Below are 18038 nucleotides of genomic sequence, written 5' to 3' on the forward strand. Positions count from 1 at the left end.
GGTAGAACATGCCTTGATTTTTTTCATTTGGTTGGTGCTTTTTTTTTTTAATCTGTTGCTAATTTTTTCCATGTCTTCCTACAGTCTCTTAGTACATTTCCCACAAGATCACTCAGATCAGGTAATTTAACCATTCCAATTGCTTTCCTTAGGGCTCTCTCTACTGAGGACTTCTGTTTTCTCTGAACTGATGCTCTCTGGGCCTGTTGTGTCTCTGGATTTGCCTTGCTCTCAACTGTGGAATTGACTTTACATTTCTCCTGGGATCCATTCCCTATATCCCGGGTTTCATGCCTTCCTCCTTCTTGGTTTATTCTCTTGTGTTGGAATAGTATATTCTCCAGTAGTTTCTTAGGTTAAAAACAAGATATGGCAGAAAGCATTGTGAAAGTAGCCCTCAGAATGTCTGCCTCTTGAGTCGAGTTCCTCCGGTCTGGACTGGTTACCTTTTTATGCTTGTTGCACAGACAATCCTGAAGATTCACTTTGCTTCTCCCCTGAGTTGTATTTCCTGTTCTGTATACTCCACATTTTCCTCCTTCTTGATTTATTCTTTCATTTCGGTAGATATACAGAGTAGGTTCCTGAAAATGATGCATAGAAACTATACTCGAGACTTAAGTTTCCTTAATCCTTGATAGATAATTTAACTCATTATATGTTAGAAATCATTTTCTCTAGAATTTTGAAGACATTGCTCCATTGTCTTGTACCTTCCAGTGTTGCTCTTAAGAATTCCAAAGCCATTCTGTTTTCTGATCTTCTGTATATGAATTGTCCCCTCACTGTCACCCCTTTCCAGAATATAGGATCTCTTTTATCTCCAGTGTTCTAAATCTCATACGGATTTGCTATAGTATATATCTGTTTTCATCCTGTGTGGGTGCTTTCGATCTGCAAACATGATATTCAGTTCTGGATGTTTTCTTGAGTTATTTCACTCATGATTTCCTCCCTTCTATATTCTCTCTTCTCATTCTGGAAGACTCATTATTTGAATATTGTATGTCCTCAACAGATGATGTTATTTTTCTTTCTTATTTTGCATCTGTTATTTTGTTCTACTCTCTGAACTTTGTTCTACTCTGAGTGTACTCTTATTTTCTGATCCTATTTTTAAGTAGCTTTCTGTTCTTGTTTCATAGATGCAATGTCTTCCTGTATCTCTCTGAAGATATTAGTGATAGTTTAATTTTTTAAGTTTTTTACTCCTTGTTTCTATTTCCCCAGAATTATTTTTCTATTTTTATCTCTCTCCCATGTTAGATGCTTTCCTCAGCTATTTGTTAATCCTTGGATATCTTCTCAAGATTAGCAGTGGGAACTGAAAGCTGATTGGAAGCTCTGTCAAACTAAAAAAAAAAGTTTTTCCAGCTTTATTGAGGTCTAATTGACAAATTGTATACATTAAAGGTGAATGTGACGGTTTCATATAAATATACATTGTGAACTGATCACCACAATCAAACTAATTAGCATTTATTACCTCACATAGTTACCTTTTTTTTTCATCTCTGCATCCCCATCCCCTGAGTTTGTTCTCTGTACTTGTGAGTCTTTATTGTTTGTTCATTTGTTTTCTTTTTTAGATTCCACATATAAGTGATATCATACAGTGTTTGTCTTTCTCTGTCTTACTTATTTCACTTAGCATAATGCCCACCAGGGTCATACATGTTGTCACAAATGTCAAGATTTCATTCTTTTTTATGGCTGAGTATTATTGCATCATATGTATGTATATGTATATTATACATATATACACACACATATATATACATATATGACATCTTTATTCATTAATCTATTGATAGACACCTAGGTTGCTTCCATATCTTGACTATTGTAATAATGCTACACTGAACATAGGGATGCATATATCTTTTCAAATTAGTGGGGACTTTAAAATTTTTATTCATATATATACCCAGATGTGGGATTGCTGGGTCATATGGCAGTTCTATTTTTCGTTTTTTAAGGAACCTCCATACTGTTCTCCATAGTGGCTGTATCAATTTACATTCCTACCAACAGTGCAGGAGGGTTCCCTTTTCTCCTCACTATCTCCAGCATTTATTGTTTGTAGATTTTTTGATGATGGCCATTCTGACCGGTGTGAGGTGATACCTCATTGTAGTTTTGATTTGCATTTCTCTAATGATTAGTGATGCAGAGCATCCTTTCATGTGTTTGTTGGCATTCTGTATATCTTCTTTGGAGAAATATCTATTTAGGTCTGCCCATTTTTGGATTGGGCTCTTTGTTTTTTTGATATTGAGCTGCATGAGCTGCTTGTATATTTTGGAGATTAATCTTTTGTCAGTTGCTTCATTTCCAAATGTTTTCTCCCATTCTGAGGGTTGTCTTTTCATCTTGTTTATGGTTTCCTTTGCTGTGCAAAAGCTTTTAAGTTTCATTAGGTCCCATTTGTTTATTTTTATTTTTATTTCCATTTCTCTAGGAGGTGGGTCAAAAAGGATCTTGCGGTGATGTATGTCATAGAGTGTTCTGCCTATGTTTTCCTCTAAGAGTTTGATAGTGTCTCATCTTACACTTAGGTCTTTAATCTATTTTGAGTTTATTTCTGTGTATGGTGTTAGAGAGTGTTCTAATTTCATTCTTTTACATGTAGCTGTCCAGTTTTCCCAACACCACTTATTGAAGAGGCTGTCTTTTTTCTCCATTGTATATTCTTGCCTCCTTTATCAAAGATAAGGTGACCATAGGTACCTGGGTTTATATCTGGGCTTTCTATCCTGTTCCATTGATCTATATTTCTGTTTTAGTGCCAGTACCATACTGTCGTGATTACTGTAGTTTTGTAGTAGAGTTTGAAGTCCGGGAGCCTGATTCCTCCATCTCTGTTTTTCTTTCTCAAGATTGCTTTGGCTATTCAGGGTCTTTTGTGTTTCCATACAAATTGTAAAATTTTTTGTTCTAGTTCTGTGAAAAATGCCATTGATAGTTTGATAGGGATTGCACTGAATCTGTAGATTGCTGTGGGTAGTAGTATACTCATTTTCACAATGTTGATTCTTCCACTCCAAGAACATGGGATATCTCTCCATCTGTTTGTATCATCTTTAATTACTTTCATCACTGTCTTATAGTTTTCTGCATACAGGTCTTTTGTCTCCTTAGGTAGGTTTATTCTTAGGTATTTTATTCTTTTTGTTGCAGCGGTAAATAGGAGTGTTTCCTTAATTTCTTTTTCAGATTTTTCATCATTAGTGTATAGGAATGGAAGAGATTTCTGTGCATTAATTTTGTATCCTGCTACTTTACCAGATTCATTGATTAGCTCTAGTGGTTTTCTGGTAGTGTCTTAAAGATTCTCTCTGTATAGTATCATGTCATCTGCAAACAGTGACAGCTTTAATTCTTCTTTTCTGATTTGGATTCCTTTTATTTTTTTTCTGTTCTGATTGCTGTGGCTAAAACTTCCAAAACTATGTTGAATAATAGTGGTGAGAGTGGACAACCTTGCCTTGTTCCTGATTTTAGAAGAAATGGTTTCAGTTTTTCACCGTTGAGAACAATGCTGGCTGTGGGTTTGTCATATATGGCCTTTATTTTGTTGAGGTAAGTTCCCTCTATGCCTACTTTCTGGAGGGTTTTTATCAAAAATGGGTGTTGAATTTTGTCGAAAGCTTTTTCTGCATCTATTGAGATGATCATATGGTTTTTCTCCTTCAATTTGTTAATATGGTTTATCACATTGATTGATTTGCATATATTGAAGAATCCTTGTATTCCTGGGAGACACCCCCACTTGATCATGGTTTATGATCCTTTTAATGTGTGGTTGGATTCTGTTTGCTATTATTTTGTTGAGGATTTTTGCATCTATGGTCATCAGTGGTATTGGCCTGTAGTTTTCTTTCTTTGTGACATCTTCAGTTTTGGTATCAGGGTGATGGTGGCCTCATAGAATGAGTTTGGGAGTGTTCCTCCCTCTGCTATATTTTGGAAGAGTTTGAGAAGGATTGGGGTTAGTTCTTCTCTAAATATTTGATAAAATTTGCCTGTGAACCCATCTGGTCCTGGGCTTTTTTTTTTTTTTGGAAGATTTTTAATCACAGTCTCATTTTCAGTGCTTGTGATTGGTCTGTTTATATTTTCTATTTCTTCCTGGTTCAGTCTCAGAAGGTTGTGCTTTTCTAAGAATTTGTCTATTTCTTCTAGGTTGTCCATTTTATTGGCATAGAGTTGCTTGTAGTAATCTCATGATCCTTTGTATTTCCGCAGTGTCAGTTTTTACTTCTCCTTTTTCATTTCTAACTCTATTGATTTGAGTTTTCTCCCTTTTTTTCTTGATGAGTCTGGCTAATGGTTTATCAGTTTTGTTTATCTTCTCAAATAATCAGCTTTTAGTTTTATTAATCTTTGCTATTGTTTCCTTCATTTCTTTTTCATTTATTTCTGATCTGATCTTTATGATTTCTTTCCTTCTGCTAACTTTGGGTTTTTTTGTTGTTCTTTTTCTTCTTTCTCTAATGGCTTTAGGTATAAGGTTAGGTTGTTTATTTGAGATGTTTCTTGTTTCTTTTGGTAGTATTGTATTGCTATAAACTTCCCTTTTAGAACTGCTTTTGCTGCATTTCATAGGTTATGGGTCGTTGTGTTTTCATTATAATTGTTTCTAGGTATTTTTTGATTTCCTCTTTGATTTCCTCAGTGATCTCTTGGTTATTTAGTAGTGTATTGTTTAGCCTTCATGTGTTTGTATTTTTTACAGTTTTTTTCCTGTAATTGATATCTAGTCTCATAGTATTGTGGCTGGAAAAGCTACTTGATATGATTTCAGCTTTCTTAAATTTACCAAGTCTTGATTTGTGACCCAAGATATGATCTATCCTGGAAAATGTTCCATGAGCGCTTGAGAAGAAAGTGTATTCTGTTATTTATGGGTGGAATATCCTATAAATATCAATTTAGTCCATCTTGTTTAATGTATCATTTAATTCTTGTGTTTCCTTTTTTATTTTCATTTTGGATGATATGTCCATTGGTGAAAGTGGGGTGTTAAAGTACCCTACTATGATTGTGTTACTGTCAGTTTCCCCTTTTATGGTTGTTAGCATTTGCCTTATGTATTGAGGTGCTCCTATGTTGGGTACATAAATATTTACAATTATTATAGCTTCTTCTTGGATTGATCCCTTGATCATTATGTTGTGTCCTTCTTTGTCTCTTGTAATAGGCTTTATTTTATAGTCTATTTTGTCTGATATGAGAATTGCTACTCCAGCTTTCTTTTGATTTCCATTTGCATGGAATATCTTTTTCCATTCCTTCACTTTCAGTCTGTATGTGTCCCTACGTCTGAAGTGGGTCTCTTGTATACAAAATATATATGGGTCTTGTTTTTGTATGCATTCAGCCAGTCTTCGTCTTTTGGTTGGAACATTTAATCCATTTACATTTAAGGTAGTTATCGATATATATGTTCCTATTACTATTTTCTTAATTGTTTTGGGTTTGTTATTGTAGGTCTTTTCCTTCTCTTGTGTTTCCTGCCTAGAGAAATTCTTTTAGCATTTGTTGTAAAGCTGGTGACGGTGCTGAATTCTCTTAGCTTTTGTTTGTCTGTAAAGGTTTTAATTTCTCCGTCAAATCTGAATGAGATCCTTGCTGGGTAGAGTAATCTTGGTTGTAGGTTTTTCCCTTTCATCATTTAAAATATGTCCTGCCAGTCCCTTCTGGCCTGCAGAGTTTCTGCTGAAAGATCAGCTGTTAACCTTATGGGGATTCCCTTGTATGTTATTTGTTGTTTTTCCCTTGCTGCTTTTAGTATTTTTTCTTTGTATTTAATTTTTGCTAGTTTGATTAATATGTGTCTTGGCATGTTTCTCCTTGGATTTATCCTGTATGGGACTCTCTGTGCTTCCTGGACTTGATTGACTATTTCCTTTCCCATATTAGAGAATTTTTCAGCTATCATCTCTTCAAATATTTTCTCAGCCCCTTTCTTTTTCTCTTCTTCTTCTGAGACCCCTATAATTTGAATGTTGTGTGTTTAATGTCTCAGAGGTCTCTGAGACTGTCCTCAATTCTCTTCATTCTCTTTTCTTTATTCTGCTATGTGGTAGTGATTTCCACTATTTTATCTTTCAGGTTACTTATCCTTTCTTCTGCCTCAGTTACTCTGCTATTGATTCCTTCTTGAGAATTTTAAATTTCATTTATTGTGTGTTCATCATTGTTTGTTTGCTCTTTAGTTCTTCTATGTCCTTATTTCTTGTATTTTCTCCATTCTATTTCCAAGATTTTGGATCATCTTTACTCTCATTACTCTGAATTCTTTTTCAGGTAGACTGCTTATTTCCTCTTCATTTGTTTGGTCTGGTGGGTTTTTACCTTACTCCTTCATCTGCTGTGTGTTTCTTTGTCTTCTCATGTTGCTTAACTTACTGTATTTGGGGTCTCCTTTTCGCAGGCTGCAGGTTCCTAGTTCCCATTGTTTTTGGCGTCTGCCCCCAGTAGCTAAGGTTGGTTCAGTGGGTTGTGTAGGCTTCCTGGTGGAGGGGACTGGTGCCTGTGTTCTGGTGGATGAGGCTGGATCTTGTCTTTCTGGTGGGCAGAACCACATCCGGTGGTGTGTTTTGCCGTGTCTGTGATGTTATTTTGATTTTAGGCAGCCTCTCTGCTAATGGGTGGGGTTGTGTTCCTGTCTTGCTCGTTGTTTGGCATAGGGTGTCCAGCACTGTAGCTTGCTGGTGGTTGTGTGGAACTGGGTCTTAGCATTGAGATGGAGATCTCTAGGAGAGCGTTTGCCATTTGATATTACCTGGAGCTTTGAGGTCTCTGGTGGACCGATATCCTGAACTCAGCTCTCCCACCTCAGAGGCACAGGCCTGACACCCGGCTGGAGCACCAAGACCCTGTTAGCCACATGGCTCTCTCTTTTTTGTTCACACAGCTCCTGGGGTTCAGGTTTGGATTTGGCCCCGCCTCTGCATGTAGGTCCCCTGAGGGTGTCTGTTCTTCACTCAGACGGGATAGGGTTAAAGTAGCAGGTGATTAGGGGTCTCTGGCTCGCTCAGGCCATGGGGAGGGAGGGGTACAGTGTGCGGGGCGAGCCTGCGGCGGCAGAGGCCAACATGATGTTGCAACAGCCTGAGGCATGCCATGTGTTCTCCTGGGGAAGTTGTCCCTGGATCACGGGACCCTGGCAGTGGCAGGATGCACGGGCTCTCAGGAGGGGAGGTGTGGATAGTGACTTGTGCTTGCACACAGGCTTCTTGATGGCTCCAGCAGCAGCCTTAGTGTCTCATGCCCATCTCTGGTGTCCATGCTGTTAGCCGTGGCTTGCGCCCATCTCTGGAGATTGTTTAGGCAGTGCTCTGAATCCCCTCTTCTCGTGCACCCAGAAACAATGGTCTCTTGCTTCTTAGGCAGGTCCAGACTTTTTCCAGGACTCCCTCCTGGCTAGCTGTGGTGCTCTAGCCCCCTTCAGGCTGTGTTCATGCAGCCAACCCCAGTCCTCTCCCTGGGATCTGACCTCCAAGCTGGAGCCTCAGCTCCCAGCACCCCCCACCCCCCGCTCTTGCAGTTAAGCAGACAAGCCTCTCGGGCTGGTGAGTGCTGGTCGGCACTGATCCTCTGTGCGGGAATCCCTCCCCTTTGCCCTCTGTACCCCTGTTACTGTGCTCTCCTCCGTGGCTCCGAAGCTTCCCTACCGCCACCCCTGTCTCCACCAGTGAAGGGGCTTCCTAGTGTGTGGAAACTTTTCCTCCTTCACAGCTCCCTCCCAGAAGTGCAGGTCTCATCCCTAATGTTTTGTCTCTGTTTTTTCTTTTTTCTTTTGCCCTACATGGGGAGTTTCTTGCCTTTTGGGAAGGCTGAGGTCTTCTACCAGAGTTCAGTAGGTGTTCTATAGGAGTTGTTCCACATTTAGATGTATTTGTGAGGAAGAAGGTGATCTCCATGTCTTACTCCTCTGCCATCTTCAAGGTCTCTCCCCTTTTCGTTTCTTGTTAGTCTTTGTTTTAAAGTCTATTTTGTCTGATATAAGTATTGCTACCCCAGTTTTCTTTTGGTTTTCATTTGCATGGAATGCCTTTTTCCATCCCCTCACTTTCAGTCTGTATGTGTCTTTAGATCCAAAATGAGTCTCTTGTAGGCAGCATATATATGGATCTTGTTTTTGTATCCATTCAGCCACTCTGCGTCTTTTGATTGGAGCATTTAGTCCATTTACATTTAAAATAATTATTGATAGGTATGTACTTATTGCAATTTTGTTAATTGTTTTCTGGTTGTTTTTGTAGTTTTTTATTCCTTTCTTCTTTGGTTCTCGTCCCTTGTGATTTGATGACTATGCTTCGTGTTTTGTTTGGATTTCTTTCTCTTTTTGTGTGTGTTATCTATTATACATTTTTGGTTTGTGGTTACCAGGAGGTTTATATATAAGGATATATATAATTATTTTAAGTTGATGATCTCTTAAGTTTCAACACATTCTACCAACCCTATATCTTTACCCTCCCCACCACAATAATGTTTTTGACATCTTTTTGTGTTGTGTATTCCTTAATTACTTATTATGGATATAGATGATTTCTACTACTTTTGTCTTAACCTTCCTACTAGCTTTATAAGTGGTTGATCTAACTTTACTGTACTATATGTTTGCCTTTGCCAATGAGATTTTCCTTTTGTAATTTTCATACTTTGTGTTGTGTTTCTTTTCTGCTTAGAGAAATCCCTTTATCATTTCCTGTAAAGCTGGTTTGGTGGTGCTGAACTCTTTTAGCTTTTGCCTGCCTGTAAAACTCTTTATCTCTTTTTCAAATCTGAATGTTAGCCTTGCTGGGTAGAGTATTCTTTGTTGTAGGTTTTTTCCTTTCACCACTTCAAGTACATCATGCCATTCCCTTCTGGCCGGAGAGTTTCTGCTGAAAAGTCAGGTGACAGACTTATGGGAGTTCCCTTGTATATAACTAGTTGCTTTTCCCTTGCTGCTTCTAAGATTCTGTCTTTATGTTTAATCTTGCCATTTTAATTACAGTGTGTGTTGGTGTTGTTCTGTTTGGGTTCATCTTGTTTTAGACTGTGTTTCTTGGACTTGGATGTCTGTTTCCTTTCCCAGGTTAGGGAATTTTTCAGCTATTATTTCTTTAAATAAATTTCTGCCCTTTTCTTTCTTCTCTTTCTGGGACCCCTATAATGTGAATGTTAGTATTCTTGATGTTTTCTAAGACATCTCTTAAACTATCTTTATTTTTTTAATCCTTTTTTCTTGGCTTAAAAAAAATAAATCTTGGGTGATTTCCACTACTCTGTCTTCCAGGTTGCCAATCCATTCCTCTATATCATCTAAACTACTGTCAGTTTCCTTCTGTTGTATTTTTAAATTTCAGTTATTATATTCTGCTCCGTTTGGTTCTTTATATGTTCTAATTCTTTGTTAACATTCTCAGTGTGTTCATCTATTTTTCTCCTGAGTTCATTGAGCATCTTTATGATCATCACATTGAACTCTTTTTTTTTTTTCAATTGGGGTATAGTTGCTTTAAAATGTTGCTTTAGTTTCTGCTGTACAACAAAGTGAATCAGCTATGTGTATACATATATCCCCTCCCCCCCACCCCCCCACCCCCATCTTTATTGGATAGATTGCTTATCTCCATTTGGCTTAGTTCTTCTGGGGTTTCATCTTGTTGCTTCGTTTGGAACATATTCTTCTGTTGCCTCATTTTGTCTCATTCATTGCTTTTATTTCTATGTATTAGGTAAATTGATTACATTTTCCAATCTTGAAGAAGTGGCCTTATGTGGGAGACATCCTATGTGGCTCAGGAGCATACTTTTTTTGGTCACTTGAGCTATATACTCTAGAGGTGCCCCCTACATGGGCTGTGTGGGCATTTCTCTTGTGGTGGGCTCACTACTAGGTGGGGCTGGCCACCAACTTAGTTGGCTATCAGGTCCTATCTCATATGGAGGCTGTCAGCCTGCTGATGGGTAGGGCTGGGTCCCAGTGTGGCTGACTGCTTAGGACTGGTGTTGACCTGCTCCTGGGTGCATAAGCCCCTGGTGCTGATAGGCTAGAGGGAGGACTCCAAAATGGTGCTTGCCAGCATCAGTCTCCTTGTGGAAGAATGAGCTCCCCAAAATGGATACTGCTAGTATCTGTGTTCTGAGGGAGAGTATCAATTGCCTCCTGCCTCTCAAGCAGGCCTTCCAAGGTAAGCAGGTGTGTCTAACTAAGGCTCCTTTCAGATTACTGCTCCTGTACTGGGACTTGGAGTATGGGAGATTTTGCATGTGCCCTTTAAGCAGGGTCTCTGTTTCCCACAGCCCTCTGGCTCTCCTGTACACAAGACCCATTGGCCTTCACAGCCACATGTTCTGGGGGCCTGTCTTCTCAGACTCTGGGCTGGGGAGCCCAGTGTGGAGTTTGAACCCCTCACTCCTTGGGGAGAACCTCTCCAGTTGTGATTATCCTTTTGTTTGTGTCATTGCCTACCCCAGGAATGTGGGTCTTGACTATACTGATCTCTATCCCTTCTGCCTTCTACCAGGTCTTGTGGTTCTTTCTTTATATCTTTAGCTGTGGAAAATCTTTTCTGCTAGTCTTCACATCATTCTCATCAATAGTTTCTGTGTAAATAGTTGTAGTTTAGGTGTGCCTATGGGAGGAGCTGAGCTCAGGGTCTTCCTGCTCCGCCATCTTGGCCACACACAAGGCCTATCAAGTTTGAACATCACTGAAGAGTAATCTCATTGGGCTGTTTGTAGGGAATTTCCAATGTTGGTGTTTCTAGCTTTTTTTGTCTTGGGCTTGTCAGATTTCCCAGAGAATATCTTCATGTTTCTTTCCTGGAAGGTAAAGGTGTAGCTGCCAGCCTCTATAAGGTTTCAGCATTCATCATTCAATATGTATATGATCATTTACTCCTAGACCCCAACTATTTTTTGATAAGAGTTTCCATTCCCTCAGCTGGGCAAGTCAACTTCCAATGCAAAGACTCTCTTTTTTACTCTCCCTTGAGGAAATATCCTCTGGAATTGTGCAAAGATGGAAGAGGGGATTAAGGGATTTTTCCCAATTCTCAGCTTTCATTCAGTCTTCCTTCTTTTTTTTTTTTTTTTTTTTTTTTTTTTTTAGTGGTATGCGGGCCTCTCACTGTTGTGGCCTCTCCCGTTGCAGAGCACAGGCTCCGGACACACAGGCTCAGTGGCCACGGCTCACAGGCCTAGCCACTCCGCGGTGTGTGGGATCTTCCCAGACCAGGGCACAAACCTGTGTCCCCTGCATCAGCAGGCGGACTCTCAACCACTGCACCACCAGGGAAGCCCCAGTCTTCCTTCTTTTAGCCAACTACCTCCTATTCTAGATGTATCTTCTGTTTCCTCTCACTGATCTTTTTGGGTATTGTCCTGTGTAAATCAGGTTAATTTTCAGCTTTCCTACTGCTGGCTTTAATTTGGCTTTTACTTTTTTGCTGAAAGTTACTTCTCATCTATCTGCTTTCTAGCTTATAAAAAACTTTTTGCTATTCTCTCTTCTCCTGCTTTTCCTATCTTTAGGCGTGAAAAAAAAAGAGAGAAATTCCTTGTTACAATTTTACAGAGGCTAGATGGAGTGAAATTATGTATGTTCAATTTGTTATCTTAACCCATGGAATTCACTTTAAAAATGAATTTTACTTTTCTTTCAGATGGAGAGCCAGTTATCCATAAACTATTCATTACACCATTTATACTATTTTTAACATTTATTAAAACTTTACTATTTAAATACTGATTAAAACTATTTAAACATTCAGCTATTTATTGAATAGCTTATTTTTTTACCCTCACAGCTTTTAAATACCATTGTTGTTTCGTATTATGTTCCCATCTATTAAGGGATTTATTTCTGAGCTATTTGGTTCCCTTCGTCATTTGTCTAATTTTGCTCCAGGATTATACTGGTTTAAATACTATGGCTTTATAGTGTGGTTTAACATCCTGTAGATTAACTTATCCCCTCTTTTTTTTTTCTTGTTCAAACCTGCCCTGGCTATTCATTTTTCAAACAATCTTGTCATGTTTCTTAGCTGGTTGGGCATTTGATTGTATTAACTTTATAACTTGTTTTGGTGAAAACTTACCCAAGAAAATCAAAAAAATATTGATCCTTCCCATTCAGAAACATGATAAAACTATTTTCAGATTTTCTTTTGTGTCCTTTAATGTTTTTTTAGTTTTATTCATATGGGTCTTGCACATTTGTTAAGTTTATCTTTAGAAATTTTTTAAGTTTTTAATATGTCATTAATGATATCTTTTGGTTTTCCCTGTTTTCTAATTGGTTAATGTTGTTGTGTAAGCAAGCTATTGAATATGAAATCTATTGATTTGTATACGATGATTTATATCTGGCACCTTATGAAACTCTTTTATTAGTTCTAATAAGTTTTTAGTTGATTCTGTTCTATGTGGATCATTTCATCTACAAGTAACCTTAGTTTTATATCTTCCTATCCAATATCTATACCTCTTATTTATTTTACTTGTCTTATTGCATTGGCTAGGGCCTCCAGCAGAATGTCAAACAATACTTGTGATAAAGTTATTGACACTATTCTTATGCTTCCTTATTTTATGTTGAATAGGATATTTTCTATAGGGTTGTGGTAACCTTTATCAAGTTAAAGATGGTTCTTGTTATTTCCAGCCTGTTAAGAATTATCAGGAAGAGGTGTACTGATTTATTAATGTTGTTTCAAAATTTATTTTCATTTTTAAAATATTTTTATTATGTTTTTTAAATTCAAACAGAAAGTCACAAAAATTATAATCATTCTCATCAGTTCACTCAGTCCCATGTAATTAATTTTTTTATTTTGATCTTTTGTTACCATTTTTATGAATTCATCAGTTTTCCATTAGAGTTCTGAAAATGCTTATTCATTCAGTTCAGCAGTATAGTCAGTTACCAGAAACCTGTACTTGTCAGTCTTTTTCATGAATTCCTTGAAGATGAAACCCTTTTATAGGAACATTTTTGCGAAAGCATCAGAGTACACCCAGAACTGTCTGTAAATGACAAAAGACTTTAAAATGACCACGGTTAAAGATTTGATGAAAGTTCATAATAATGCAATTGACAAGGAAATGTTATTTCTGAGATATACATTTTAAAGTAATAACTAGAATTATGACATTATACCAGAACGTATAAGATTTTTAGAAATTTCATGTAATGTCTGAAACATTTATATTAACATATTTCCATATAAATAACCCAAAGAAAGTTTAGTATTAGTCAAAATTTATTTTCATACTCATTTATTTTGCTTCTTTTCTAATCTGACAATGTTGAGAAATATGGCAACAGATTTCCTAATGTTTAACTATCTTTATATTACTGGGATAAATCTTGTTTGGTCATGATATGTTAGTCTTATAACTGAATGTTGAATATGTAATATATTCTAGATAGATTTTGGTCAAGACTTCTAATATAAGTAGGTATTTAAAGCAGTTTATCTTTAAGTTTGCTGAAATATACCTCTGCCGAATACTAGGTAAATGTGGTATTTTTAGTGTAGGGATTTCATACCCAGATTCCAGCAGAATTTTGTTATTTTTCTTATGTAATTTTCTGGCCTTTATTAACAGATACTAACTGTTCAACTTCTTACATGTGTACTTGCCATGTATTTTTATTAATGTTCTGAGAAGATATTTAGTTCACCTGTCACAGATTATAGTCATACTAAAAGATATGTAAGAACATCACAATAATACATTTGCCATGTTCTCTTACTTTAGTGCTATTCTCTTCTTTCCTTTACAGTGGTTACCCACAGAACTTGATTAGAAATTTAGCTCTTCTAATTATTAGCTAGTAATTTCATAGCTATTTATTCTCTCTGAGCTTTAATTATGCCATCTGAAATAACAAATTATAACAATTATAGCTGCGCTGATAGACCCTCAAGAACACACCCACATATTGAGAGCTTGTATATATTTTCAGCAAGGCAAAATTAAATTATACTCAGCTATTAGTAGAAGACAGCAAAAAAGGAAGAAAAAAAAAAAAGGATTCATTTGGACCACCTGTCACATCTTGGACGCATACATTTCTGACTCTTAAGTCCAATGGGTAAATAGGTGAACCAAGCCAGACAAAAATATATATGGCAGGCTACTAGCAGGCTATTGTGGAAGGATCATATAAAAAGCATATTAAAAGCTTGATCAGCAATCTGTAGCTCAAGGATTTTATGATTACATAATCCTGGTTTACATTACACACTGAGACCTTAATAACCTGTTTCAACCAATCCTGAAATTGTTTGGGGGGGGGGGTCTTCTGCCACAGGAACACTACTTCTTAGTCCTTGAAAGCCCTACTGTACATAACACTTCCTCATGGGGTTGTTACGAAGCTTAAATGAGACATGGGATGTAATAACATCTGGCATGGTACCTGCTGGTTTTGTAAAGATGAGTATTTAAATGCTTATATAAAGCTTTAACGAAAAATGTGCCTGGCAATATGCCAAGAAGAGGATAAAAAATATTTTTTTTAAAGTACTTTCTCTAGAATCTAGGGGTGAGACAGATAAATACATGGCACAATACCGTGTGATAGTCCCCAGAGGCTTAGGGGAACTTACAAACCAGTCTCGGAACTGAGACAGCATGGAGCCCACAGAGCTGTTTGGTTGCATCTGGAGGTGCTGGCCAGTGGAAGAAAAGAGAAAGGCTAGTCTGGTTATAGGGCACAGCCTATTCTGAGGCATGGAGTTCTGACAGGCGGACACATCCTGGAGCTGCAAATGTGTGGTGAGGAGGTGGGGTCTTCACGTGAGGCTACTGTAGAGGGCTTTGCAGGGTCCACATCAGGCAAGTTCTTAAAGCAAAGGGCCTTATTATTCCTCTTTTGCATGACTAAGTTCTCATCATAAACTTCAGAGTTTCAAGTTGAAATGCCCCCTGGCCTCAAGGGCAAACTGGCGTAGTCACAGCTGTTTACTTGCAGCCCAAGAAACTTGCTATACAAGTCCCCTTCAAGTTTCTATTCTGCCCTGTGCTCTAACCTAAGGAAGAAACTCGGAGTTTGCAAATGTAACCTGATAACCAAACTTCCTCATTGGAACACTTCATCTTTTAGGAATTTTCAGGTTATTATGTTCTGGCCTGAGGGGCAGATTCCAGCCCTCATCTTTCTTTCTTTTTTCTTTCTTTTTTTCCCCCGTCTTCTATTTTTCTCTTATAGTTAAAAAGCCCTATACAGGCAGGATTCTAGAACTGGAGCACCGGAATGTTTGTCTCAGTGAGCAGCCGACTTTCGGGCTCTGTATTACAGCATCATTCCCAGGTTCGACGGCTAACTCAGGAGACGCTGACCCTGGAATCGAAGTTAAGTCTTGGTAGAAGTAGTGCAGGGTTCGCTGCTGTTCGTGCCAGCCGAGTGTTAAGGCGAAAATTCAACCGACCAAAAGCAAAATGAAGAGGCTCCATGCTTTTCTACTCCTTGCTGTCTGGCGATCTGTTAAGGGTGGTGTCTTGCAAATTGCAAGCCCAGTGCACGCTCGAGCCTCAAGGGCAGGGAGCGTCGGGGTGCGGCCCTGTCCCCGGCGCGGTGGCGCGCACACCCCTTTTCTGCAGACTCACAGGTTTCCAGGCCCCGCCTCCTCCGGGCCCAGCTGATCTCTGCCGCCCTTTGGGCCTGAAACCCAGGAGCCCAGAGCCCCACGCCCTCGGCTCCCGGTCCCCGGCCCGCCCAGAGAGCGGCGGGCTACGGGGTCCCCAAGCCCTTGGCTGCCGGCCCTCAGCTCCCGCCCCTGGCCCGCTCCGCGCACTCTCTGCGTCCCGCGGGCTCCGGCAAGGGAGGCGGGGAGGCTGGGCCGGGGGCGGGGAGGCTGGGCCGGGGGCGGGGCGGCGGCCGCGGCCGTGAGCCCGCCCCCCGCTCGCCCTCCGCTGACCGGCTGGCGCGACCATGGAGGTCTACATCCCGTCCTTTCGCTACGAGGAGAGTGACCTGGAACGGGGATACACGGTAGGCGCCGGCCGCGGCGGGACAGGGCCCCGCAAGCCAGGCCTGCGGCTGCTGAGTCCGGAAGGTTCCTCCGGCAGCCGCCGCCCCTGCGCGGGGTTGAGGGGTGGGGTCCCTTCGCTCCCCTCCCTTTCCCTCCCCTCCCCGGGCCCACTGGGAAGGCTGCGCCCCGGCGCGGTTGTCAAGGAAACAGGAGCCCCCTCCCTGGCGCGGCGGCGGCGGGCGCTCGGGGTGCCCCGGTTTGGTCCCTTCCCCCTCCCGGCCTCCGGGTAGGAGCGCCGGGAGTCGTGTCCTCCGGCGCGGCGCTCGCCATTCTCCCCGCCGCCAGCCCTCTGGAGCCCGGGATGGGCTGCGTTCGTGTCTGGCACAGCTGCTCCTCTGTCCAGACAGAAGTGTCTTTGCGGGCGGGTTGATGTTGGTTTCCAAGTTACGTAGGGATTCATTCAGATGGAAAATACGCTAATTTTAAAATATCATTTGTAGAATTCATTAGCCAAAGCAAACACATGTGTTGCTTTTAGATGATTCCCAAAGTTTTGTTTTGTCTAGTTATGCAGTGCCATGAAATGGCAAAAATCAGGTACTCACTGAGCACCTGTTCCATACCTAAGACTGTGGTCTCAGAAGAATGAGAAACAGGATCACTGTTTTCAAGAGTGGAGGAGTGGCAGGGAGGGCAGAGACCAGGGCCTGGAGCCTTTGGGTAATAAGTTTAGTAAGTGAACTGTAGGTAGTTGATTTCCCAGCGAACTTAGACATCTTCATCTAGACAGTCATTGCTAGAAGGTGAAATGCCTCAGCCTGGGATAGACCTTGGAAAATTTTATTTCCATTTAAAGAACAGATGGGCTTTGGGGAAAACTGCACAGGGCACTCTAAAGGATTGTTATTTTATTCACTTATTCACCTGTTATTTTATTTAATTCACCCCACTTGCTAAACTCTAGTTAAATTAGTTTGGCAGAGAAGTATTTTAATCTCTCTTCTCTAAAGATTATTGGGTTTTGGTGACAACTTATTTGGAACCTTGTGTTTTCATAGCGAGGATTAAATCACCCTCTCAAAGGAATTTTTAGAATTAAGAGTAGTGATTGAAAAAAAAAAAATCCAAGGAGTATGTGGGTTTCTAGAATTAAGTAGACTACTGGGTCCCCGTATCCCAAAACGAGTTCTCAAAGTGCCTTCCCTTGGGGGGGGAAGGGGGGACTTCAACCAAGGAAGAGCTGAGCTCCCCGGCCGTTATTTATATAAATAAATGAGTTATGAAAGTGATTAAATATACTGTATCTTACTTCAAAAAAAGGGGTGAAGGAACGAGCTTAAATTTGAACCTATTCAAGTCTTTTTCCTTAAGCCTAAAACCTTGGTTGTCTTTCCTTCTTTCAGGTGTCTCACCTCTCCCATCAGCATCAACAGTCATGGAGGGCTTTCCATCTTTAGGGCATTCTTTTAGCACCTGGAGATAAACAGGCTGCTTGTCAGAGGCCTTGGTCTCAGTAGTCCAAGCTAAAATTTAATTACCTCCCCAAATAAGCACTTAGGTGGACCAAAATGATTGGTTTTTTCTATTAGAGTATCTGTGTTTTAACCCGTTTTCCTATTTCTTTTTATTACTTGTGTTATGGCCAGCCATATGCCACGCTCCAGGTTTTGAATTAAACTGATTTGGAAGGAGCCTTTTTCTTGGTAAACTTGGTAGGTAGAAGATTGCTTATGTGAGGAGAATTTGTGTGCTTTTTGAAAATTTACTTTTAAAAAAAATCCTAATTTATGTAGGTTGGTAACCATTTGTTAAGATACTTCTGCGAGTGATTTTTTTCCTTTGTGAGTTTGTGAAGCAGATACTTTCTACCCTTGGCCAGCAGTTTTGGAGTTGTACAGCAGTTTATTCATTCAGCAAACATTAACCGAGTGCCTGCTGTGTGTCTGTATTCTGGGTGCTGGGAACGTAGCATCGAATAATATTTCATCTTTTAAGAAAAACCCAGAATTTAAAAATATCATCTCAGTTCCCTGAACAAGAAACTGGTAA

At 39.8% G+C, this 18038-nt stretch overlaps 1 protein-coding gene across 3 annotated transcripts in view; it reads left to right on the forward strand.

Moving 5' to 3' along the window:
• Window positions 1-15845: 15845 nt before the first annotated feature.
• Window positions 15846-18038, forward strand: part of SNX24 (sorting nexin 24) — a 160811-nt gene continuing 158618 nt past the window's right edge. Inside the window, exon 1 of one of the 3 annotated variants that reach the window (XM_059060163.2) lies at window positions 15846-16009. In XM_059060163.2, the coding sequence (XP_058916146.1) occupies window positions 15950-16009 (60 nt within the window). In that variant the 5' untranslated portion in view covers window positions 15846-15949. The remainder of the gene's footprint in view (window positions 16010-18038) is intronic. The other 2 variants (XM_067031484.1, XM_067031483.1) reach the window with 2 other exon arrangements.

Source organism: Kogia breviceps, chromosome 4, assembly GCF_026419965.1.
Source record: "Kogia breviceps isolate mKogBre1 chromosome 4, mKogBre1 haplotype 1, whole genome shotgun sequence".
NCBI lineage: Eukaryota > Metazoa > Chordata > Mammalia > Artiodactyla > Physeteridae > Kogia > Kogia breviceps.